The sequence below is a fragment of the Symphalangus syndactylus genome, chromosome 15, assembly GCF_028878055.3.
Source record: "Symphalangus syndactylus isolate Jambi chromosome 15, NHGRI_mSymSyn1-v2.1_pri, whole genome shotgun sequence".
Lineage (NCBI taxonomy): Eukaryota > Metazoa > Chordata > Mammalia > Primates > Hylobatidae > Symphalangus > Symphalangus syndactylus.
In genome coordinates, this window is record NC_072437.2 from 72,630,862 (window position 1) to 72,655,098 (window position 24,237).

The 24,237-nt window shown below is 44.1% G+C and overlaps 1 protein-coding gene and 1 pseudogene across 1 annotated transcript in view; both read left to right on the top strand.

Annotated features, from left to right (window-relative positions):
* LOC129463749 (protein mono-ADP-ribosyltransferase PARP4-like) overlaps positions 1-24,237 on the top strand; it is a 67,209-nt gene that overhangs the window by 27,911 nt on the left and 15,061 nt on the right. The window contains 16 exon segments of the mRNA XM_063618508.1: positions 9-251; positions 1,216-1,348; positions 1,634-1,754; positions 1,757-1,797; positions 2,460-2,506; positions 2,655-2,733; positions 5,459-5,596; positions 6,747-6,942; positions 8,299-8,366; positions 9,368-9,555; positions 10,894-11,038; positions 12,211-12,381; positions 12,635-12,724; positions 17,004-17,084; positions 18,058-18,153; positions 18,763-18,885. Coding sequence (XP_063474578.1) covers positions 9-251; positions 1,216-1,348; positions 1,634-1,754; positions 1,757-1,797; positions 2,460-2,506; positions 2,655-2,733; positions 5,459-5,596; positions 6,747-6,942; positions 8,299-8,366; positions 9,368-9,555; positions 10,894-11,038; positions 12,211-12,381; positions 12,635-12,724; positions 17,004-17,084; positions 18,058-18,153; positions 18,763-18,885 — 1,960 coding nt within the window.
* Positions 13,403-14,305, top strand: LOC129464214 (cyclin-Q-like; annotated as a pseudogene).

Here is a 24,237-nt window from a genome sequence, read left to right on the forward strand (position 1 = left end):
CCCTGCAGCTCTGGAAGTGAGAGTTTGCTGCCCTTCCCCCAGCAGCTGGAGGCTTTTGTTTCATGTGGGGAAAGGATCCAGGGAAGTGGCCCCAGCACCTCCCACACACCTGCTGCACTGAGAGGTGCTCCCCTCCGTCTCCTGCCCTGCTCAGCCTTTCCAGTGGGCCCAGTAGAAGTCTGTGGGGATGTGGGGAAACAACTGCGAGAGAATGCAAACTTGGGTCAGGAGCTCCCAATTATTCTAAACCAGTAAGCTTACCCACTCTCAGCCGGGAGGAGTTCACACAGATCCTGTGTCCCATCTGTCCCCTCTTTGGAATTCAGTTCGCTTGGTTGATGAGTTCAAAACAAGGTTATTATTTTGTAGATTGCCTGGCGTGTTATAACAGAAGTGACATTTTCTGCATCCACCTATATCCTACCCAGAAACAGAACTGCAATCCCACTCTATTAAGTGGCAGTCTCTCAAATGAACCCCAGGTATTTATACATACGTTTCTTTTAAAGGTTAGCACTATTAAGCATTTAATAATCACCACTTTATTATCTATTTCCATCCTGTAAATGAATATCTGTGATGTCAAAAGTAATAATGTAACTTTTAAGCCTAAATTAGTCCTAATCTAAATATACAAAATTTTCATGATAATGTGGTCAACTAGAATGGCGAACATAGTTGGGGATGTTGAGAGGATCTCTGCGTAGTTATCAGAAAAGAATGTATCTAGCCTCTTTTTTTTCTGCCCTAGCTACTCATGGGGTAGCCGCCTTGTACAGTGATTATCAACATCTCATTAAAAGAAAGCTGAAGACTTTTTATTAAAAAAATAACATGATAGGCTGGGTGTGGCAGCTCACACCTGTAATCCCAGCACTTGGGTGGAAGGGTCACTTGAGGCCTGGAGTTTGAGACCAGCCTAGGCAACATAGGGATACACCATCTGTACAAAAATATTTAAAAATCAACCAGGCATGGTGGTGCGTGCCTGTAGTCCCATCTACTTAGGAGGATGGCTTAGACCTGGGGTTTCAAGGCTACATTAAGCTATGACTGCACCACTGCCCTCCAGCCTGCATGACAGAGCCAGATCCTATCTCTAATAAATAAATAAATAAAAATAAAAATAACATGAGAAATTACCATACGGTAAAATAATTAAGCAAGGGCCAAGCTTAGAAAAAACTGCCCTGGTTCTACAACTGCTGGCAAAAGTGGTGTTGGGTGCCCTGGAGGTCAGGGAGGGTCTTCAAGAAAGGGCTTTGTGGAGGCCATCTGTGCAGCAGAGCCCACCCGTGCAGCAGAGCCCACCTGTGCAGCAGAGCCCACTTGTGCAGGGAGCTCACACGTGAGAGCCCCCTGGGGCAGAGTCCATGAGTGCCTCTTCCCAGTTCCGCTGCCAGGGGGCCCCTCTCCGTCTGCCTGCCACAAACATCACCCTGTTCCCACCACTGGCGAATGGCTCCAGGATTCTCTGTTAGCCCCACCCATGTGTCTTTTAGGTTTTATTACTGTTTTCTGGGGAAGAATTTGGCAGCTCGTCATTCAAGTTGCTTAAGAAGTACGTGGAGTTAGCTGGCATATAATGGGTATGCTTTCAAGTTGGAAGCTAAGTCATATGTTTCTGTTTCAGGATGTTTTTACTGTAAGTGTTGGAAACTTACCCCCTAAGCCTAAGGTTCTTATAAAAATTACCTACATCACAGAACTCAGCATCCTGGGCACTGTTGGTGTCTTTTTCATGCCCGCCACCGTAGACCCTGGCAACAGGACAAGGCTTTGAATGAAAACCTTCAGGTTTGTACGCATAAGATTTGAAGAAGCATTTTGGCAGCAGTGGAGGGGGAGTGGTGGAGGGTTGCGGAGGAATTTATGCCTGGGGAGAAAAACATGTAGAATAATCTTTAAGGCATAAAGTTAATTTTACTGACATTTATGCGTTTAGATACATTATGTGTATAAAATGAAAAGAATAAAAGATACAGATATGATCAATAAGCATATTTTTATTCTGCTTAATCACTAAAAAAATGTTATATCTGTAGTGCATGTTCATCACGAAGAACTAGATAAGCATAGAGAATACAAACAAGCCAAAATAAGAAAATTAAAACCATCCTTTATCCCATTGCCCAGAGTTAATGGTTAATGCTTTGGTATATCCCTCCAAACTTCCTACTTTGTATGTACAGCACATGTATAAAATGTGTGTGTGTGTGTGTGTGTGTGTATACACACAGACATACGTAGAGTTTAAAATCTCTGTCAAAATGGTGAGTTGTATTTTAGAAGTTCGTGTCATTCCATGAGCAAACTTTCTGTGTTTCACTTCACTGCTTGAAAGTGAAACCAGCTGTCTTGCTGACAGTTGTGGCCTTGCCAAGATTACATTCAGTTTGGAGTCTCATTGTGAAACTTAATATATGCTTAGTTATACAAATGTATTTTTCTTTTAACAGGATACAGTAGAGAAGATTTGTATAAAAGAAATAGGAACAAAACAAAGGTTAGTACCTAAAATATAAAACCTGTCAATTAATCGTTCAATGGATATTAGTTTTCTGGTTTAAATTTCCATTTAGAAATGTTTGAAATAATTTCAGATAGAAATTTAAGATCATAGACTAAGACAACTTTCTCTTCATTTTTGGTAGCTTCTCTTTGACTATGTCTATTGAGATACCGAATGTGATTGAATTCATTTTCAGTGATACATATGAACTGAAAGAAAAGGTTAGTGCAACTTTGATTTCTTAAGAGCTCTTATTTTAACACTACTTTTATCTTATCAAAGCAGTGTATGCACACCTAATGCTAAATGACGAGTTAATGGGTACAGCACACCAACATGGCACATGTATACATATGTAACAAACCTGCACATTGTGCACATGTACCCTAAAACCTAAAGTATAATAAAAATAAATAAATAAAGTGAAATAATGCTAACAAAAGCTTCTGACAAGAAGCAGCAGTCCTTCCCCTCCTTCTCCCCAGATCAGTTTCCAGAGACAGTGAATCACCTGGAATATTTGAGCTGTTTCTTAGATTTTGCCTCCAATTTTTAAATATTAATTTTTAATGCTTTTTCTTGATTCACCTGTTTCAGAAATTATCTTTTATCAGCCAGGCACAGTGGCTCATGCATGTAATCACAGCATTTTGGGAGGCCAAGGCAGGTGGATCACGAGGTTAGGAGATCGAGACCTTCCTGGCTAACACGGTGAAACCCCGTCTCCACTAATATACAAAAAATCAGCCAGGCGTGGTGGCAGGCGCCTGTAGTCCCAGCCACTTGGGAGGCTGAGGAAGGAGGATGGCATGAACCAAGGAGGCTGAGCTTGCAGTGAGTGGAGGAGTGGAGATCACACCACTGCACTCCAGCCTGGGTGACAGAGGGAGAATCTGTCTCAAAAAAAAAAAAAAAAAAAGGAAAGAAATTATCTTTTGACTTCCTGTTATGGAAGTTGGACGTGTAGCTCTTGCCCCCTCCACCCACCTAACTCCCTACTTTTCCTCTTCCCTTCATTCCAAAAGACCTGTTTCACAATAGTCAGTGTTTATCATGTCAATGATGTTTACCACTGAGCCAAGAAATGATTATGATGAGTTTTTTTGTTTGTTTTGTTTCGTTTTGTTTTGTTTTTTGAGGCAGGGTCTTGCTCTGTCACCCAGACTAGAGTACAGTGGTGCAGTCATGGCTCACTTCATCCTTGACCTCCTCAGCTCAAACAGTCCTCCCGCTTCAGGCTCCTGAGTAGCTAGGGCTACAGGCCTGTGCCACCACACCTGGCTAATTAAAAAAAAAAAAAAATTGTAGAGACAGGGTCTCACCATGTTGCCCAGGCTTTTCTCAAACCCCTGGGCTCAAGGGATCCTCTTTGCTTCGGCTTCCCAAATTGCTAGAATTACAGGTGTGAGCCACCACACCCAGCCTGTTTTCCTTTTTAGAATTCTGCAGGAATTTCAGACCTTCTCTTTATCTCTGGTATTCTGAAATTTCATAATAGTATGATTTTCATTCATTGTATGTAACTGGTGGTCTTTAGTTCTGAGAAACTTTGTTGTATTGAAAAAAAATGTTCCTCTCTCTTGTACCTTTCTGCAGTGCCTTTCTTTTTTTTGTTTTCATGTTTTGTTTTGTTTTTTTTTTTGAGACAGGGTCTCACTCTGTCACCCAGGCTGAAGTGCAGTGGCGCGATCTCAGCCCACTGCAAACTCCACCTCCCAGGTTCAAGTGATTCTCGTGCCTCGGCCTCCTGAGTAGCTGAAACTACAGGTGCCTGCCGCCACACCCAGCTACATTTTCTATTTTTAGTAGAGATGGGGTTTCCCATGTTGGCCAAGCTGGTCTCGAACTCCTGATCTCAGGTGATCCGCCCACCTTGGCCTCCCAAAGTGCTGGGATTACAGGCGTGAGCCACTACATAATGGTGGAGGAGTCCTCAGTAGCAACAAGAGAGTGCCAGCCCCGTTGCATGGACACTTTTCACGCCCCTGCTTGTATCTCATCTGACAGCATATCGTTGGCCACAGCAAGTCCTATGGCCAACTCCAGTTTCAAGGGTGGAAATATAGCTGCTGCCTCGAGGCAGAAGGAACTTCAAAAGTCACATTGCAAAGGGGCACGCAGACAGGAGTGGAGAGATTTTGTGGTCATGTTACACTCTAGCACATGCCTTTGCCTTTGTTGTTAAGCTTATTTACATTTTCAATAGCTTTTTTATATTCATGAAAATATAATATACAAATAAGGTATAATTCTAAGATTTCTGATGAATTTTCTATTTTAGTCTTCTAGGTTTTAATTATCTGACATGCTGTCTGCTATACCCAGATAAGTCCAACTGAATGGGCAGATCTATAATCTTTGGATCCAGGGTTTGAGACTGTCTCACACTTACCTAAATTTGACCGTGTGAATCAACTTTAGGATTGCAGAAGGGTGACTAATATGTTCATGGTCTTCTAAAACCTACATTTAGTTATTTTGGGGGTTTTTGTTTCTTGTTTTGTTTTCTTGAGACGGAGTTCCGCTCTTGTTACCCAGGCTGGAGTGCAGTGGTGTGATCTTGGCTCACTGCAACCTCCATCTCCTGGGTTCAAGAGATTCTCCTGCCTCAGCCTCCTGAGCAGCTGGTATTACAGGCATCGACGACCACCCCCAGCACATTTTTTGTATTTTTAGTAGAGACAGGTTTTCACCATGTTGGCCAGTCTGGTCTCGAATTCCTGACCTCAGGTGCTCCAACCGCCTCGGCCTCCCAAAGTGCTGGAATTACAAGCGTGAGCCACTGCACATGGCCTACATTTCATTACTTTGGAATTTACCATGACTTTCTTGATTCTTAATAGAGTTATGTAAGCTATGCAAGGGTTTGCTCCGTGACAGGTAAGTGCCGGCTGCTAATATGGTGTTACTCCATTACTCATCTTGTCGTGGTGTTTTGTTTCGCAGCGCACAGACTGCAAAGCTGTCATTAGCACCATGGAAGGCAGCTCCTTAGACAGCAGGGGATTTTCTCTCCACATCAGTTTGTCTGCTGCCTATTTCCCAAGAATGTGGGTTGAAAAACATCCAGAAAAAGAAAGCGAAGTATACTCCTTCTTACTTAGACATAGGAGATGCTATTGGAAAAATAAGTTTCAGAATAAGTTGGTTAAACTTGCAAATTATTGATTGTCCTGAAAAACTAGTACTACAAAATGAACTCTCACAACTCAAGATTCTGCAACTAAAAATATTGATGATATCAAGCATGCCAAACTTCTGACATTTCATCCAAAACCCTTATGTGGATGATATGCCTGTACAGATTGGCATTTTTACCTTAAGCTCCACCAAAAGAACATGTGCCATCAGACATTACATTGGGTATTATGTATACTTGTTATACTTTTAAAATACTGATACTGGAAAAACAAATAAGCAATTATTTGTGGTTGGTAATAAGACCCATTTTGTGTGGCTGTGACAAAGAGTCTCTTCTTAAGTTAAAATAAAAATAGAAACTTAGGCCAGGTGCGGTGGCTCACACCTGTAATCCCAGCACTTTGGGAGGCCAAGGCAGGTGGACTGCTTGAACCTAGGAGTTTGAAACCAGCCTGGGAAACATAATGAGACCTTGTCTCTATAAAAAATTAGAAAAAAAATTAGCCAGGTGTGGTCACACACGCCTGTGGTTTCAGCTTCTCAGGAGGCTGAGACAGGGCGATCGCTTGAATCCAGGAGGTTGAGGTTAAAGTGAGCTGTGATCATGCCACTGCACACCAGCCTGGACAACAGAGGGAGACCCTGTCTCAAAAAAAAAAAGAAAAGAAAAGAAAAGAAAAGTAAAAAGAAAAGGCAACTTATGCAATAATAGTTATTTTAAGTATTGGTTAATTAATGGAAAAAAAGATATGCGTGTGTATTTTAGTAATCACAGTGGCATTATATTCCTCTTAGAATAGCGTGTGTGAGAGATATATATATTTGTTCTATAATGTTGATGCTATATGATATTTCAGATATTAATTCTTGACCTCTCAGAAGTTTGTCTTCTCTGTTTTCGGAAACTCCCAGTTCTAACATTCTACTTTTGACTGGAACTCCTAGTAGGCCATCTTGTTGTTAATTGCATCTTATTCTTTCTGTTTTTATAGCATTAGTTTACCTCACTAGAAAGTTTTGGAGTTTTCTAAGTAGACCTTTTCCGGTTGAAGTGACAAGAAGCTCCAGTCCAGCACCTTCTTTCTCCTTTCAGGCTTGTGTGCTTGTCTTTCAACCCGATCTCGATGTCGACCTCCCTGACCTAGCCAATGAGAGCGAAGTGATTATTTGTCTTGACTGCTCCAGTTCCATGGAGGGTGTGACATTCTTGCAAACCAAGCAAATCGCCTTGCATGCGCTGTCCTTGGTGGGTGACAAGCAGAAAGTAAACATTATCCAGTTCTGCACAGGTAAGTGCGCTTCGGCCCTGGTCCTGCATGTGCTTCCCCTGCCTGTGAATCACGCTCTGTAAAACGGACGACTGTGGGTATCCGACCCCGCCTGTGCGGTGAGGGGCAGCCTAGTATGAAACTGAAGAACAAGAGCTCTGGAGCTGGACCCCCTAGGTCCCGATTCCAGCTGTACCACTCACAGGCTCTGTGTGTCACCTTGGGTGCACTACTTGAACTTCTGGTGCCTCCATTTCCTCATCTGTGATCTGAGGATAATTGTCTCTAACTCACAGTGTTGCTGTGAGGGGGATTGAGCTAATGTATGTAAAGGATTTTTAAACTTGCCTGTTCCACAGTAAGTGAGATATAAAAGCTACTGTTGTCATTAGCAACTGAACCAAATGCAAAACCCTTGGTCTGTTGAGTAGGCGGTCCCAAGTCTAAGGACAAAACATTTGCCATCAGCACAGTCATAGAAAATCTATAAGGAATGGTCTCAGGAAGTATCCGGCCAGCACTGCTAGAAGGGAGGTAGTACCACCCTCCAGGTGGGGCCCAGGGACGTCTCAGCCACCAGAAGGCAGCACCTCAGGGATGAGAGGTGTGTAGAGTGGAGTGAGGGGACAGTCCTGTCTTATTGATTCTCATCCTCTGTGCCATCCAGCAGAAGGCCCAGCCCCTTTTCCCCAGAGGTACAGTCTGCTGCTGCTGGGGCAGAGGTCGGATAAGCATGGGGAGTGCAAAGGGCATGAGCAGAGACTGTGGCCTTCCGGGAGCCAAGCTGCTCAGGCCATTGCAATGCCCTGCACCTTTGCACAAGCGATCTGCATGTACACGTGGAATTCGACTCAACATTTTGCATAGTAAAGCACCACAGTTTGACTGCTCTACAATGTATTATTTAGAAAAATAGTGTGGTGATTTATTTATTTTTTTTTGAGACAGTCTCACTTTGTTGCCCAGGCTGGAATGAGGTGGTGTGATCTCAGCTCACTGCAACCTCTGCCTCCTGGCCTTAGCCTCCCCAGTGGCTGGGATTACAGGCGCCCACCACCACACCCAGCTAATTTTTGTGTTTTTAGCAGAGACAGGGTTTCACCATGTTGACCAGGGCTGGTCTTGAACCCCTGACCTCAGGTGATCCACCCACCTCAGCCTCCCAAAGTGCTGGGATTACAGGTATGAGCCACCGTGCCTGGCCTGTGGTGAATCTTTTGTATGTTAAAATTATCAGTTTTCCAAAAAAGAAAGTATACACATAAATATATAATGTCCTTTACGACAGCTGTGGTTTATGAGGTAACATTATTGTTTGTTAGTGGTCAAGCAAGTGAACGTGTGGAAGCAGCACCTCATGCTGATCTTATTACACAGGTTACAAGGAGTTATTTTCGTATCCTAAGCATATCACAAGCAATACCGCGGCAACAGAGTTCATCATGGTGAGTGCAAGAGGCTTCCTGTATCTCTTGGGTCTTTTCCTACCACGCTTTAAGGGGACCTCCAGGGCTTAGGCCCCTCAGGCCACCATCAGAGCACCCCTAGTCCTGTGGTTTTTGTATATTGGTGGGCTCTTTATTTCATTAATTAAAATGATAATGAACTCATTAAGGAAAAATTGGAAATTAAAAAGAATAGAAAGAAAAAAATCACCCATGTCCCACCACCCCAATGCAACTAGCATTAACAGCTTTGAGAAGTTTTCTTCTGTCCTTTGTTTTTTTTCTCTTAAAATGCAGCCAGCTTCATCTAAAAGGATTGAGGTTTAAAAAAAAAAAAAGAAAGAAGGAAAGAAATGCTGGGCATGGTTGCTCATGCCTGTAATCTCAGCACTTTGGGATGCCAGGGTGGGTGGATCACCTGAGGTCAGGAATTCGAGACCAGCCTGGCCAACATGGTAAAACCCCATCTCTACTTAAAATACAAAAAATTAGCCGGGTGTGGTGGTGGATGCCTGTAATCCCAGCTACTCGGGAGGCTGAGGCAGGAGAATTGCTGGAACCCGGGAGTTGGAGTTTGCAGTGAGCTGAGATTGTACCACTGCACTCCAGCCTGGGCAACAGAGCAAGACTCTGTCTCAAAGAAAAATAAAATAAAATAAAATAAAATAATAATAAAATTGAGCAAGCTGAGACTGATCAGCTGCCTCAGCCAGGCTGGCAAATCCGGGGCTGATTGCATGGGACATTTCTTCCTGTAGACGTCATAGTCCTCTGGAAACTATAAAAAATCAAATAAGCATGAGGTGATAATATTGTAGTTACTGTGTGACATGAAATAAACTAAAAGGACATAAGTTTAGTTGTTTCACAAATGTATAATTAGGGAAAGAAAATATTTTCAGTGTCACTATATCTCTACACTGTGCTTAGATGTGTCAATGATGACAGCAAATGGTGACTGTGACCAACAAGAACGTAATCTTTCACTTCATTTCCTCCAGTCGGCCATACCTACCATGGGGAACACAGACTTCTGGAAAACGCTCCAATATCTTAGCTTATTGTACCCTGCTCGAGGGTCATGGAACACCCTCCTGGTGTCTGATGGGCACCTCCAGGATGAGAGCCTGACATTACAGCTCGTGAAGAGGAGCCGCCCCCACACCAGGTTATTCACCTGCGGTATCGGGTGAGTCTCAGAGAGCTGGTCACACAGTCCAGACCCACGGGGAGGTCTTCTTGTTGCCCTGCACGGGACTTTTGCAAGCCTGGAAGCTGACAGCAGAAGCCTTACAGCACAGAGGGATGGGGCTCCAGGCTCCCGGCCAGACTGCCTGCGTCTCAGAACCTGGGTTGGCCACTCATTAACTGCGACCTTGGGGAAATTCCTTAACCTCTCATCTGTAAAACCAAGACGATAATGAAAATACCTACGTCCTCGGGTTGCTGAGGAATAAATGAGCTCATACATAGAAAGCACTCATAACAGAACTAACCCAAAAAACACCAAATCAATGTTAGATGTTATTATTTAGCATAAGAATCCAAATCTCCAGCTTGTCCCCAGCGGCCTGGGTAAACCTCCTGCCTGGCTGTGCTGGGCTCGTGCTGGGAAATGTGACCTCCAGGCAGACCCCACCAGGCTGCTTTGCTCCTCCCCGGCTGTGCTTGGGGCATGTGGCCTCCAGGCAGACCCCACCAGGCTGCTTTGCTTGTCCCTGGCCGTGCTGGGCTCATGCTGGGGATGCGGCCTCCAGGCAGACCCCACCAGGCTGCTTTGCTCCTTCACATCTCTTTTCTGGCCATTATGAGCACTTGCATTTTCAAACCCTGTGGTGTGCACAGAAGCTTTCCACGGGAGGCTCAAACCCTACATTGTTGGAATTGCCCCTCCCCAGTAAAAGTTAGCTCTTTTGGATGGCACTAAGGTGTGTGTGGTGTATGTGTAAGGAAAACATCGAACAGAGGGGGCCACTTGGTGTCTGCATAGGACTTGCCCATCCTGCCTGCCTCTGTGGCCTCTGGACTCCCACCTGTGGCCGCCACCTCAGCAAGTGGTCACCAGCTGTCTCTATTCTGAGGCAGTGCACGGAGCAGATCTTCAGCTTCTTCATGGGGCAGAATGGGGGCCTCTGTGCTGTCCTTGACCCTGAGCCTTGACGTGGAGTCGCCCTGAGCTCCAGGAGCCAGCACCCCCCAGTGCTCCTCTGTGGCCCTGATTCCCCTCCATGGCCCCAAGTGCCCGTCTGTGACCCCTGACACCCCTAGCTGCTATACCCAAGCCAGCTCTGCCTGCCTTGAGGGCTTTCTTCTCTCTGTCCTCCACAGTCACAGCTCCTGGCTCTGTTCTCTGTAATCTAAGGCCTAGCCCAGCATCACAGGCCAATGAGGAAATAAATCCAGCCTGAGCAGCTCCGCCAGTTGTTGTTCCTGATGGGACTTCACCTGCTGAGCTCACAGCTGCACTCAGGGCAGCCCGTGCACCATCTCCTGGTCTCAGCGGCCCCTCCCTGCCCCCTGCTCCCAGGTCAGGGCTCAGACGCCACAGAGCAGAGGCGCTGGCACCTATTCATGCCTTCCTCAGTGAGGGCCTATTCTGGGAGGAGCATCGGGGCCCCATTCTGGGGCTGGGAGGTGGGATTTTCCGACGTACCAGGGAGGAAATCAAGGGAGTGTGATGAGGTCAGGTGCAGTGGCTCGCTCCTGTGATCCCAGCACTTTGGGAGGCCAAAGCAGGAGGATCGCTTCAGCCCAGGAGGTCAAGGCTGTAGTGAGCCATGGTCGGGTGATTGCACTCCAACCTGAGTGACTGAGCAAGACCCCATCTTTAAAAATAAAAAAAAAAAATTGAAAAAAGTAAGGCATGTGATGGGGAGTCTGGGTGTGTATTAGGGGAGCCTGCTTCAAGAGGAGACTGTGCCAGTTAGCACCGCCCCTGCCTAGAGGGGCATCAGCTTTTCTTTGGTTTGTTTTGTTTTTTGAGACACAGTGTTGTTCTGGGCCCAGGCTGGTCTCGAATCCCAAGCTCAAGCAATCTGCCTGCCTTGGCCTCCCAAAGTGCTGGGATTACAGGCATGAGCCACTCTGCCCAGCCACCACTTGTTTTTTTAATAACAGCCATCCCACTGGGTGTGAAATGGGATCTCACTGTGGTTCTGATTTGCACTTCCCTAATGACTAGTGACATCAAGCATCTTTGCATGCACTTGCTGGCTTCTGTGTATCTTCTTTGGAGAAATATCTATTCAAGTACTGGAATCTACTCATACCAAGGTTGCATATTAGTAATTAGCTAAAGGAATAATTTCAGGATGCTTTGTAAATGTAAAGGATGTGATCATGCTATTATTTAAAATTCTAGCTGTGCGTGGTGGCTCATGCCTATAACCCCAGAACTTTGGGAGGCTGAGGTGGATGGATCACCTGAGGTCAGGAGTTCGAGACCAGCCTGGGCAACATGGTGAAACCCCATCTCTACTAAAAATACACAAATTAGCCGGGTGTGGTGGCACATGCCTGTAGTCCCAGCTACTTGGGAGGCTGAGGCAGGAAAATCACTTGAACTTGGGAGGGGGAGGTTGCAGTGAGCCTAGATTGCGCCAGTGCACTCTAGCCTAAGTGACAGAGCAAGACTCCATCTCAAAATAAAATAAATAAACAAAATAAAATAAAATAAAATTCTGTTTAAAATATTTTCGGGAAAGTACCCTGTAGCAGGAGGGAGAGAAAATACTATAGAGTTATAAAATTCCCAAAGGATAGAATGTATACTTTATTTTAAATGTGAAGTAATTATTTTCTGGATGGAGCATTGAAAGAGAAATAATTCCTCTTTCATAAATAGGTAGAAGACCAAATAACCAGGCTATGTTCTCCGAGTTGCTGCTCTGTCTCGGTCAAATGGCAGCAACTCAATCCAGATGCGCCCGAGGCCCTGCAGGCCCCAGCCCAGGTGCCATCCTTGTTTCGCAATGATCGACTCCTTGTCTATGGATTCATTCCTCACTGCACACAGGTAAGAAGGCGCAGAGTTTGTTATTCCATGGGAAGACCAATATATTTTGCTAATTTTTTTCTGTTTTCTTCCCTCCCCTTCTCACCAGCAGATTTTCCTTTTCTGGGAACACAGCTGGTGGTTAGCCAGGGCTTTGGGGAGGCTTCTGGTTTTTATTGAAAGGGGAGAGGAAATCACCAAAAGAATTTCTGTTAAACCAAGACACTGCAGAGTGGAGAGGCTAATGAGGAATTTATTTTTTTTTCCATTTCAGGCAACTCTGTGTGCACTAATTCAAGAGAAAGAAGAGAAAGAATTTTGTACAATGGTGTTGTCTACTGAGCTTCAGAAGACAACTGGAACTGTAAGATTCAAAACCTAAACTATCGATGCGTTGTTTGAAAGTTATGATTTTATATTTCCATATATAATGCTCTATGGCAAGCTTGTCCAACCTACAGCCCAGAGCAGCTTTGAATGCGGCCCAACACAAATTCATAAACTTTCTCAAAACATTATGAAATTTTTTTGCAAGTTTTTTTTCAGCTCATCAGCTATCATTAGTGTTAGTGTATTTTATGTGTCGCGCAAGACAATTCTTCTTCTTCCATTGTGGCCCAGGGAAGCCAAAAGATTGGATACCCCTGCTGTCTGTACTTCCTTTGTTGTTTTCTTGCGTTGAAATTTCATTACACGATGTGGAGATGGGCCATCTGTACAAATGAGTATACTTTCCTTCAGTTTCTAAAGCAGCACTTCTTCATCTGAGGTAGTTGGGTCTAGGTGTGTCTATATGGGCATTAGTGGGTGGCAATAACTGCAATTAAATATGGCATTTATGCTTGGAAATTTTTCTAGAGAGGTTCTCAAAGATGTTCATGACTCAATAATAAGTTACATGCCACTGGGGTGCGGGCCCTGCGGGGCGGGACAAGGGCTGGGCGCCCGCCGCGAGCACCCCCCAGCTCTGCTGGCCTCTGAGCGCTGGGGCCGCCTCTCCTTCTGCCGGGGCCGCGGGGCCTCCTGGAAACCCCGGAGCCTCATGGAAGGCCCGGAGGGCGGCGGAGTGGGGCCCGCAGCGCGGGGCCCGGGGGGGCAGCAGGCGCCGGAAGCCAGGGTGCACTTCCGAGTGGCGAGGTTCATCATGGAGGCAAGTGTCAAGCTAGGGATGCGCTCCGTTCCCATTGCCACTGCTTGCACCATTTACCATAAGTTCTTCTGCGAGACCAGCCTGGACGCCTATGACCCTTACCTGATTGCCATATCTTCCATTTACTTGGCTGGCGAAGTGGAAGACAAGCACCTGCGGACTCGTGACATCATCAATGTGTCCAACAGGTACTTTAACCCAAGCGGTGAGCCCCTGGAATTGGACTCCGCTTCTGGGAGCCCTGGGACAGCATTGTGCAGTGTGAGCTGCTCATGCTGAGAGTTCTGCGCTTCCAGGTCTCCTTCCAGCATCCACACAAGTACCTGCTCCACTACCCGGTTTCCCTCAAGAACTGGCTGAATGGCCACAGCTGGCAGCGGACCCCCGTTGCCGTCACTGCCTGGGCCCTGCTGTGGGACAGCTACCACGGGGGGGCTGTGCCTCCGCTTCCAGGCCCAGCACATCGCCGTGGCGGTGCTCTACCTGGCTCTGCGGGTCTACGGAGTTGAGGTGCCCGCCGAGGTGGAGGCTGAGAAGCCGTGGTGGCAGGTGTTTGGTGACGACCTTACCAAGCCAATCATTGGTAATATTGTGTCTGATCGCATTCAGATTTATACCATGGACACAGAGATCCCCTAAGGCCCTGGCCCAGGCCTGCCCAAAGAGAAGCCCAGGATGGTCGGCTGCCTGGGGACATTGCCACCACGTCGCCACGATGGCTGGTCCTCAGAGGACCAGCTGGGAGGACTGGTTGTGCTGCTGGAGAAGGGCTGGAGAAGGCGATGGCATGCTGCCGCTTTGACAGTCCCTAACAGTCGCGGTCCAGATAATGGTGGGAGCCGCGCCTCCAGCGGGCAGGCCGGGAGTGCACTGTGCGCAGCTGAGTCACAGCAGCCACATCTGCTTTTGTCCTTTGAGAGGACTCTGACTATAATAAAGGCATGACATCAATGAAAGGAAAATCATGAAATCGATGAGACTGAATCCCTAGGGATTTTTTTAAAGCCAGATTTATAGCGAGAATGAATGTGCAACGTGGCTGAAATCTATTTTGTGTAATAAAAGGTGATGCAAGTCAAAAAAAAGTTACATGCCACTGGTCTACTGATGCTACTTAGAAATGTTAGTGATAAAAGTACTGGACTAAGAGAAGGTCATATCGTATATTGAGGATGTGGGTTTTTTCCATTTTTTGATTAAAAGCGAGTGAATTATGAAAGAAAAAATACCTGTTTCTCCCCATATTCACACCATTTCTGGTTTCCAGATATGTGTTTTTCCCAACTAATTCTCTGACACCAGTTGCATGTCCTACAATTTAATTCAATTCTGACACTAGCCGCCTGGGGTTGGCACAGACATCACAGGGTGAGGGCTGAGTCCCATAAGACTGTTCTCCACTCCAGACACCAGTAGCAAGTAGCAGGTCCCCAGGTTACCCACACTTCTGGTCAGCTCCAAGTCAGTGTTCCCACAACCCTTTCTCAGGTTCAGTAATTTGCTGTAACAGCTCACAGAACTCAGGAAAAGTTTACTTAGTATTACTGATTTATTGCAAAGAATATTATAAAGGATACGAATGAACAGCCAGATGAAGAGGTATATAGGGTGAGGCCCAGAATAGTCCCAAGCACAGGAGCTTCTGTCTAACATACAGTTGGGGTGCACCATCCTCCTGGCATATGAATGCTGACCCAGAAGCTCCCTGAACCCCTTTAGGTGGGGTTTTTAATTCAGGTTTCATTACAAAGTCCTGGTTGATTAAATCACTCGCCGTTGGTGATTAACTCTCCCCTCTCTGGAGGTTGGGGAGTGGGGCTGAGGTTCTAGCCCTCTAATCATGCGGTTGGTTCCCCAGCAACCAGCCCTCATTCTAGGGACTTTCTAAAAGTCACCTCATTAACATAAACTCAGGTGTGGTTGAAGGGTCCTGTTAGGAATAACAAATACATATATTTCTTATGTCTGTAGGGAAGTTCAGATTTTCCCTCTGAAATTTCCATGTTTGGTCTATAAAATAATCCAACAATAGATTAACAGGGGAAAAGACATGCAGATGTCATTATATGTGCAGGAGCCAAATGAGACTCAAAGAAGGGCCAGACGAGTGAAGTTTCATACTGTACAGAGGTGGGTAGGATTGTGGGGCTCCTCGGGGGAGGTGGGGACCTGTTGTGGGAGGGTGAGGGGAGGAAACACATGGTGAGCAAAGGCTTTCTTGTGATGCAGATGAAGTCTGGCAGGCAGCAGCTCTCAGAGAGAATAGAAGCACCTCTGGTAACAGTGTCTCTATCATCCCTTTAAAGTATCAGACTTTAGCCTCCTCTTCCTGGGAGTTCATCTTTCCTAAATCTGGATAAGGCAGATAAGGGGGTCTCAGAGAAAGCCTGTTTGCATCTGCTGTTTGCCTCACTGACATAGGATTCCTCTGCAGATGCAAATATTCCCTACAAAAGGACTGCTTTTCAGAGCTACTCCTGTGTCTGCTGTCCCTCTGAATAACATCTCAAAATATGCCAAAGGAGTATCTTTTGGGATGGCCTATTTTACCTTTTTGCATATCACAATATCGCAAATTATTACCAAGAAGTTTGCAACATTTGGACTGGTACTGAATCAACTATAGTTTAGCCTTGAAATTTCCTAGCCTGTATATGCTATTTATGTAGTTTTTTTATTCAAAGGAATATTAGTATAACCAGATAAATCGTTTCCCAGACATTGCTGGTTTTTTCTCAAAAATGTATAGCTTACTTTTCAGCACTAAATTGGTATCATTGACTTATTAGTTGCCAGTGACTTATGTATAGAACTTAAACTCAATATTGCTTTAAAAATTAGATCTTTATGGGTACTGATAAGGGAGAATAAATTAAAAGTGTATTTTTAAAAGTTAGATCTAAGGCGGAAAGAAGGTAAAATAATTTTACCTGAGAAGAGGTCATTTTCCATAAAGTCACAGCAAGTTGTACTTCCTCTGTGAGAAGCAGCCTTATCAATGACAAAATTACAAGAGTTGGAATGAAGGAAAGTTCCATCTCTCAGTTGTTGGAGAGGAAGCACCTGGTGGTGCACAGAGTCCTCACCCTGCAGAGTGCAGACCATGTTCATGGACGGGCATCCCAGCACCAAGGTGGCTCTTCCTGTGGTAGAAGAGAAGTTTTGAATTTTTTAAATAAAATGAATTGGCAAAATGGCCTTTTATAGAAAAAGCAAAACTCTAGGGACAGAAAGCAGATGAGGAGCTGCCAGGGCTTGAGGAAGCTACACAGGGGCACAGAGGAACTTTTCAGGATAAAGAGAATGTTCTGTGTCTTTACTTCAATAGTGGTCACACAACTGTATACATCCCTTAAGACTCATCAAACTGTATATTTAAGAGGAGTGCATTTTACCGTATGCAGATTATACCTCCATTTTTAAAATGATGTTCTTTGCAAGTCTTTTGTTAGAAGCCATGTGAATATTTTTTTCCTTTGCTGCTTAAACACAGATGATCCACAAGCTGGCAGCCCGAGCTCTAATCAGAGATTACGAAGATGGCATTCTTCACGAAAATGAAACCAGTCATGAGGTTTGTTCTTTTTATTGTAAAAATGATTAGACATTCCTCTTGAGCATTCTTACGTTGATTTATCTGTGGAAATGGAAAGTGAGGTCAGCTGCATGGAGAAGGAGACTGCGGTGTCAGGGCATTCATCACTGTATCTGTGACACTGTGCCTGGGATGTGGGGTATGCGGTAAATGTTTGTTGAATGAATTAACAAAAAAGTGGATGTCAGTGGTTTCTGGAAAATTCTGTAATGTTTTACTCATCAGAAAAAGCCCGAGGAGGGCTCAGAGAACACTCACTGAGTGCCTGTAGTAGACGTCACCTCAGATCTCTCGTGTGGTAGCGTTAGTATTTCCATCTTACTGATGAGAGGCCTGAGTGCAAAATGCTGAGTGACCTGCCAAAGCCCAACTAACTCCCCCCGTGCTGTGCAGACCAGGGCCTCAGCAGAGGGTCCTCTCAGCCAGGCCACCGGGACTGCCCAGCTGTTCTCTCAGGGACAAGATCTTCAACAAGGCTGTGAGCGTTAGTCCTCAATGCCATCCCCACAAGAAGGTGCCAGCGTGACAGGCCCTGGAGACCCCACAGTCAGTTCTAGTGACAGATGGTCACCTGGTGGTCTCCCTGTTCTCCTCAGACGCCCCTGGGTTGGCAGCCTCTGTGTGATGTTTTGTTTAAGGCCCTTTTATCCTGAACAAGTCATTCCATCTTTCCACTTCCTCAGCTTTAAATTGGGAGCCACAGACGGAAAGAATGAGGAAGCCCACTGCCCGGGAGAGCTCTCTGTGAACTAGAGGGAGCTGCATAACAAACAGCGACATTTTCTATGGCTAAATCAGCTCATCTCATTTTAAAGGGAACATTGAGCCACCGATTTAGATGGGACCTGCAATTCAATATTTAGTCTGAAATACGAATCTTAAAATGATTTACCGACATAGCTAAATAGAAATAAACAAAACAGGACGTGACTTATGTTTTCTTCTATCCTAGATGAAGAAACAAACCTTGAAATCTCTGATTATTAAACTCAGTAAAGAAAACTCTCTCATAATACAATTTACAAGCTTTGTGGCAGTTGAGAAAAGGGTATGTATTATTGTTAGAGGTTAAATTATTTTATTTCTATTTCCACGTTAAGAAAGTCACCCTTGCTTTGATGGTTCATGACGATACGCACGCCCTGGGCCTGTGAAGCGTGGGATGCAGACAGGCCAGCAGGCCCCACGAGTCCCAGCCTCCCATTCATGGGGGGCTTCGGTGTTGGGACTTAGGGTGATCTTTCTAAATGAGTTGAGTATGTTATCATTTTTAATGTTATTATTAATAATTAGCTAATGTGTATTTTTCAGATATACTATAATTTTGTCACAGTTTTGGCATTTATTGTCTTTCATTAATCCAAGACCCTCAAAAAATAGAAAAGGCCTGGGTTCCCTGAGAGCCCCTCTCCCCTTCATAAGTTTAAGGGGAAAATTCACGTAACATGCCCAGCACAGTGGCCAGCACGTGCCAGTGCTCCGTAAAGAGGAAAGTCACTCCGCCTCCCCACTTTCCCTCACGCTTGTGGCCCACGGCACACACTCCAGTCCCACACACCAGCGTATCCCAAACCAACACCCACAGGCTTTAGAATGTGTAATCATCATTTAATTGGACAACATCTGTTTGATTTAATCTATTTGTGATTCAGTATAGGATGAGAATGAGTCGCCTTTTCCTGATATTCCAAAAGTTTCTGAACTTATTGCCAAAGAAGATGTAGACTTCCTGCCCTACATGAGCTGGCAGGGGGAGCCCCAAGAAGCCGTCAGGAACCAGGTAAACGCTGATTACCAAATAAGTTGATATCGTGCTTTCATTTGTTCATGAAGATGAAGGGAACCGTCTGCTAAAATAGCTCCCTTAATACCTTTACATGAAGAAGTTGTTGTATCCCTGATGATGGAAAATATTCATGCATTTATAAAATGTTGAATTACGTCATGTGGCATTACAGAGACTTCACAATGTATGAATGGAGCTGTATAGTACAAAAAGAGAACACCTGTGGCTGTGCTTCTATCATGGGCAAATAGATTGTCATCCAGGAAGCTAAAGTCATTTAGGTAGTGTAATAGGTTTGTCATGAAATTATCAATAGAAGTACTGTCTAATAATCTAAATTCACCACCAATATTTCTTAAAGTTTATAGTGCTTTATACTGTGGCCCTTATAACCGGAAACATAATAGAAATTGAAAAATGTGGCTTAAATAAAAATTGGAAGACGAATTCAAAAGCGAAGGAACAAAACAGTGCTGACAACCCTCTTAGGTCTCTGGGTTAAAAAACTAAAATTTCCAAAATTTAAGAAGTTAAAATCTAGTTGGGCACCATGGTTCATGCCTGTAATCCCAGCATTTTGGGAAGCTGAGGTGAGAAAAATCACTTCAACCCAGGAGTTTAAGACCAGCCTGGGCCACAAAGCAAGACCTCATCTCCACAAAAAGTTTTTTGGGCTGGGCACAGTGGCTCACACTTGTAATCCCAGCACTTTGGGAGGCTGAGGCAGCAGATGGCTTGAACCCAGTAGTTCAAGACCAGCCTGGGCAACATGGTGAAGCCCCATCTCTACAAAAAAAAAAAAAAAAAAAAAAAAAATACAAAAATTAGCTGGGTGTGGTGGTGCATGCCTGTAATCCCAGCTACTCAAGAGGCTGTGGCAGGAGGATGCTTGAACCCAGGAGGCAGAGGTTGCAGTGAGCCAAAATGGCACCCTTACACTCCAGCCTGGGTGACAGAGCAAGGATTTGATCATAAATAAGAAAATAATATATGAAAGATGTGCAACCTTGTTGCTAAAAAAAAGTTAAAATGTAAAAACTGCCATGAGATTCCTTTTTATTTTTTAACTCTGTCAGGTTGGCAAAGATCATAAAAGGTAGATGATCGAAAGTCAGTAAATATAGTGGTTAAGAACCACAGTAAATATAAGTGGTTAAGTGCCGTGGCCGACTGCTCAGGTCTGAACCCCAGCCCGCACTTCACTCTGTGGGACTTGGCCTTCCCAGCGCCCCAGTCCTAATGTCCGAGTGGGGAGAGCAGTAAAATCCACCTTAGGTGGTTGTGAAGAGTTCTAAGACCTTTGCAACACTTCTAGCTCCTGGATATTTGATAAATATTAGCTGTAGTTATTAATTCGCAAAGGTGTCTGAAACGGACACGTTGCCCAAACAGATGGGGCAGAAAGCTGACAAGTGGCCTTGGGTTTGGAGGGATGCTTGATTTCTTTTATTTTTCTTAATTTTTTTTTTTTTTTTTTTTTTTTTTTTTAGATGGAGTCTCACTCTGTCACCCAGGCTGGAGTGCAGTGGCACGATCTCGGCTCACTGCAACCTCCGCCTCCTGAGTTCGAGTGATTCTTGTGCCTCAGTCTCCTGAGTAGCTGAGATTACAGTTGTGCACCACCACACCCAGCTAATTTTTGTATTTTTAGTAGAGACAGGGTTTCAGCATGTTGGCCAGGCTAGTCTCAAACTCCTGACCTCCAGTGATCCACCTGCCTTGGCCTCCCAAAATGCTGGGATTTCAGAAGTGAGCCACCACCCCGGCCTTGCTTTCTTACAGTGCACCCTTTTGTATATTTTGAATTTTGAACCATGGGCATGGATTGCCCATGAAAGAAAAATAATACTTTAAGCAAACACAAACAACGAGTTTGGGGAGTCAGGAGGAATAGGAGGTGCATTGTTTTGGAAAAACATTCTGATGTACAATTAAGAATCGACTGTTTGTCCTTAAAACAAGAGAGACTCACTGTTAAAATGGGCCCTGGAAAATGTATACTTATATGTGTTTCAAAAATGCACACCCAGAAGAAGCTCTGAAACTGGAGATGGTCATGGTTGCACAATAGTGTGAATGTGCTTCATGCCACTAACCTCTAAAATGACTAAAATAGCAAACATTGTTATATACATTTTTCCCACAATAAAAGTTAAATTAACAAAATAAGAGCTATGCCCCTACATTCTGCCACACACGTAAGTACTTTGTTCACAGAAAAGGTCTGGAGGGATATATGCCAGAGATCAGATAAGACATTCTATATGGCTTTTATTTTCTTCTTTGTGTCTGTCTACTTGTGTCTACTTGTATTTTCTAATTTTCTCACAGTTCGCATGTATTGTTTTTAGATTTTTTTTTTTTTTTTTTTTTTGAGACAGGGTCTCACTGTGTCGCCCAGGCTGGAGTGCAGTGGCACCATCATAGTTCACCACAGCCTCGACCTTCTGGGCTCTAGAGATCCTCCTACCTCAGACTCCCAAGTAGCTGGGATTACAGGAGTGAGCCACCATGCCTGGCCTGTTTATAGAAATTTTTGAAGTTATTTTCAAAATTAGTTCTAAATTAATTTAGGTTTTAATACAGTGTGGTGATAAATTATTTCATACTGAAGTTGCAAATACTTTGGATCTGAATACTTCCAGATTCAAACATATCAGATGAAAAATATTATCCATTAGCTTGATGACTTGAAAGTTTATATTTATGTTAGCTGCAATAATTTGTTTGAACGGACCATCTAATTTAGCAAAAATATCAAGCCTCTGTTACTCTCCCTCGGTATCTGTTTTACCAAAATGTGGCACCTGCAGCATTCCGCATGGAGTCATTCCACTGAATTCAGTAACAGAAGCCAGCCACAATAGAGCTCCGGACATCGGGTCTGTTTGGTCCTTCCCGACTCGCTGGAGCTTGGGGCATTTCCTTATTTGATACATCTTCATTGTGAAATGAGACCCTCCAGGGAGCGCAACGCCTTTTCTGCTGGGACGCGCTCAGGAAGGACAGCGCTGAGTGCTGGGTGCTCCCATCCTCCCGCAGCTACCCCTGGGCTTAGGAGCAGTGTCTTCCGCACCAACCCCAAATCCACTTCGTTCCCTCCCGCTCATGAAAGCACATTGAGAACAAGCGAGAGGCAGAGATTTTTAAAACATACCTCCTAATCGAAGTTTTTAAGGTAAATCATTTGTAAAATTCGATGCTATAACTCTTAGCAAGAAATTGAGGGCACTGAAGCTGAGGGTCCAGAGCCCACGCTGTTCCTTAAATCAGGGGTCCCCAACCCGCAGTCCCTGGCCTGTCAGGAACCGGGCTGCACAGCAGGAGGTGAGGGGCGGTGAGCGAGCATTACCGCCTGATCTCCGCCTCCTGTCACATCAGCAGCGGCAGTAGATTATCATGGGAGCCCGAACCCTGTTGTGAACTGCCCATGGAGGGATCTAGGTGCTCCTTCTGAGAATCCAATGCCTGATGATCTGAGGTGGAATAGTTTCATCCCAAAACCATCTGCCCCACCCCGTCCATGGAAAATTACCTTCCATGAAACCGGCACCTGCTGCCAAAAAGATTGGGAGACACACCTTAGATGATCAAGGTGTGGGTGTGTGGTTAAGCAAAATAAGCAATTGTGAACTTGAAGGGAAAGAGGAAGCAAGTGAGTGATTTTGGCAAATAGAAGAATCATAATGAGGCCAGGCACAGTGTCTGACACCTGTAATCCCCACACTTTGGGAGGCCAAGGTGGACAGATCACCTGAGGTCAGGAGTTCAAGACCAGCCTGGCCAACGTGGCAAAACCCTGTCTCTACTAAAAAATACAAAATACTATCCAAGAAGCAATTTTATAAAATAAACAAAAATAACCCATATTTCTCTGTATGATTCTTTTTTTTTTTTTTTTTTTGAGATGGTGTCTCGCTCTGTCACCCAGGCTGGGGTGCAGTGACTATTCACAGGCTCTATCGCAGAGCACTACAGCTTTGAACTCCTGGCCTCCAGTGATCCTCTCACCTCAGCCTCCTGAGTAGCTGGGATGCTCCACAATACCTGACTTAATCAAATTTTGATCTTTGCAGATCTTACAGGTGAAAAATGTATTGGTGACATTTAAGTTTTTGTTTATGAATGAAAAGGAGCATGTTTTATATTCTTACAGCCCTATGTATCACTTTCTGTGTGTTATCTGTTCATGTCTTTTATCTTTTTTATTGAGATTTTAGTCATTTTCTTATTTATCTTAGGAAAACTTTTTATGTTAGGGAAATTAGCCCTTTGTGATATGAGTTGTGAAAATTTGTTTCCCAGCATTCCACGTGTTGTTTTGATGTTGCTTATTATCTTTTTGTCATGCAGATTTTTTAATGCAGTCAAATTTTTAATCTTTGTGTTTCTTCTTTTTGTTTAGTGTTGTTTTGCTTTTCATCATGCTTAGAAATACCTTTCCTAGTCAGAGATTATACTTAAAAATTTTTCCCTTTGTTTCTTTAAATAGTTTTATGTTTTCATGTTTACATTTAATTTTTCATCCTATTGAAATTTATCCTGGCTTAGGATAAGAGATATGGAACCAACTTTATTCTTTTCCAGACGGCTCCTCCTTTTCCTCTTACTGACTTGAAATGCCACCTTCATAATCTAGTAATTCTCAGTTTTAGGAGCTATTGCTGGACTTATCTACTCTGTTCCATTGATTCATTTACTATAATTATTGTAATTTTATAAGAGACTTTAATATCCGATAGGTCTAGTCCATCACTATTGGTCTTTTCCAGTTTGCTTCTCTGATTTTTAAAAATTTAACCAGATAAGTAAGCATTATTTTTAAATCTGTCTTTTCATATGTTCTATAATATTAATTATTCAGGTATATACTTAAAATTTGACTGAGTTGGGAAAGGACTACTCTGTTTTCAATAGCTCATATTCACAGGTAAAAATATAGGCTAATTATTTCAAAAATATCAAGGACTCGTCTTGTATATAAAACTGGATTTGATACAGGCAACTTTTTGAGGAACGCTTTCCGTTTATATTGAAACAGTAATAGTAATATAGCATCCCTCAAAATTTGTTTTGCATGCATATTATTCATATTCTGGTATAATTATATGTTCATTTAATTACCTTAAAGCTTTTGGCTGGACAGAGTGTCTCACACCTGTAATCCTAGCACTTTGAGAGGCCGAGCTGAGAGGATCAGTTGAGCCCTGGAGTTCAAAACCAGCTTGGTCAACATAGTGAGATCATATCTCTACAAAAGAATAATTTAAAAATTAGCTGGGTGTGGTATCACATGCTCATAGTCCCAGCTACTGGGGAGGCTGAGGCAAGAGGATCGCTTGAGCC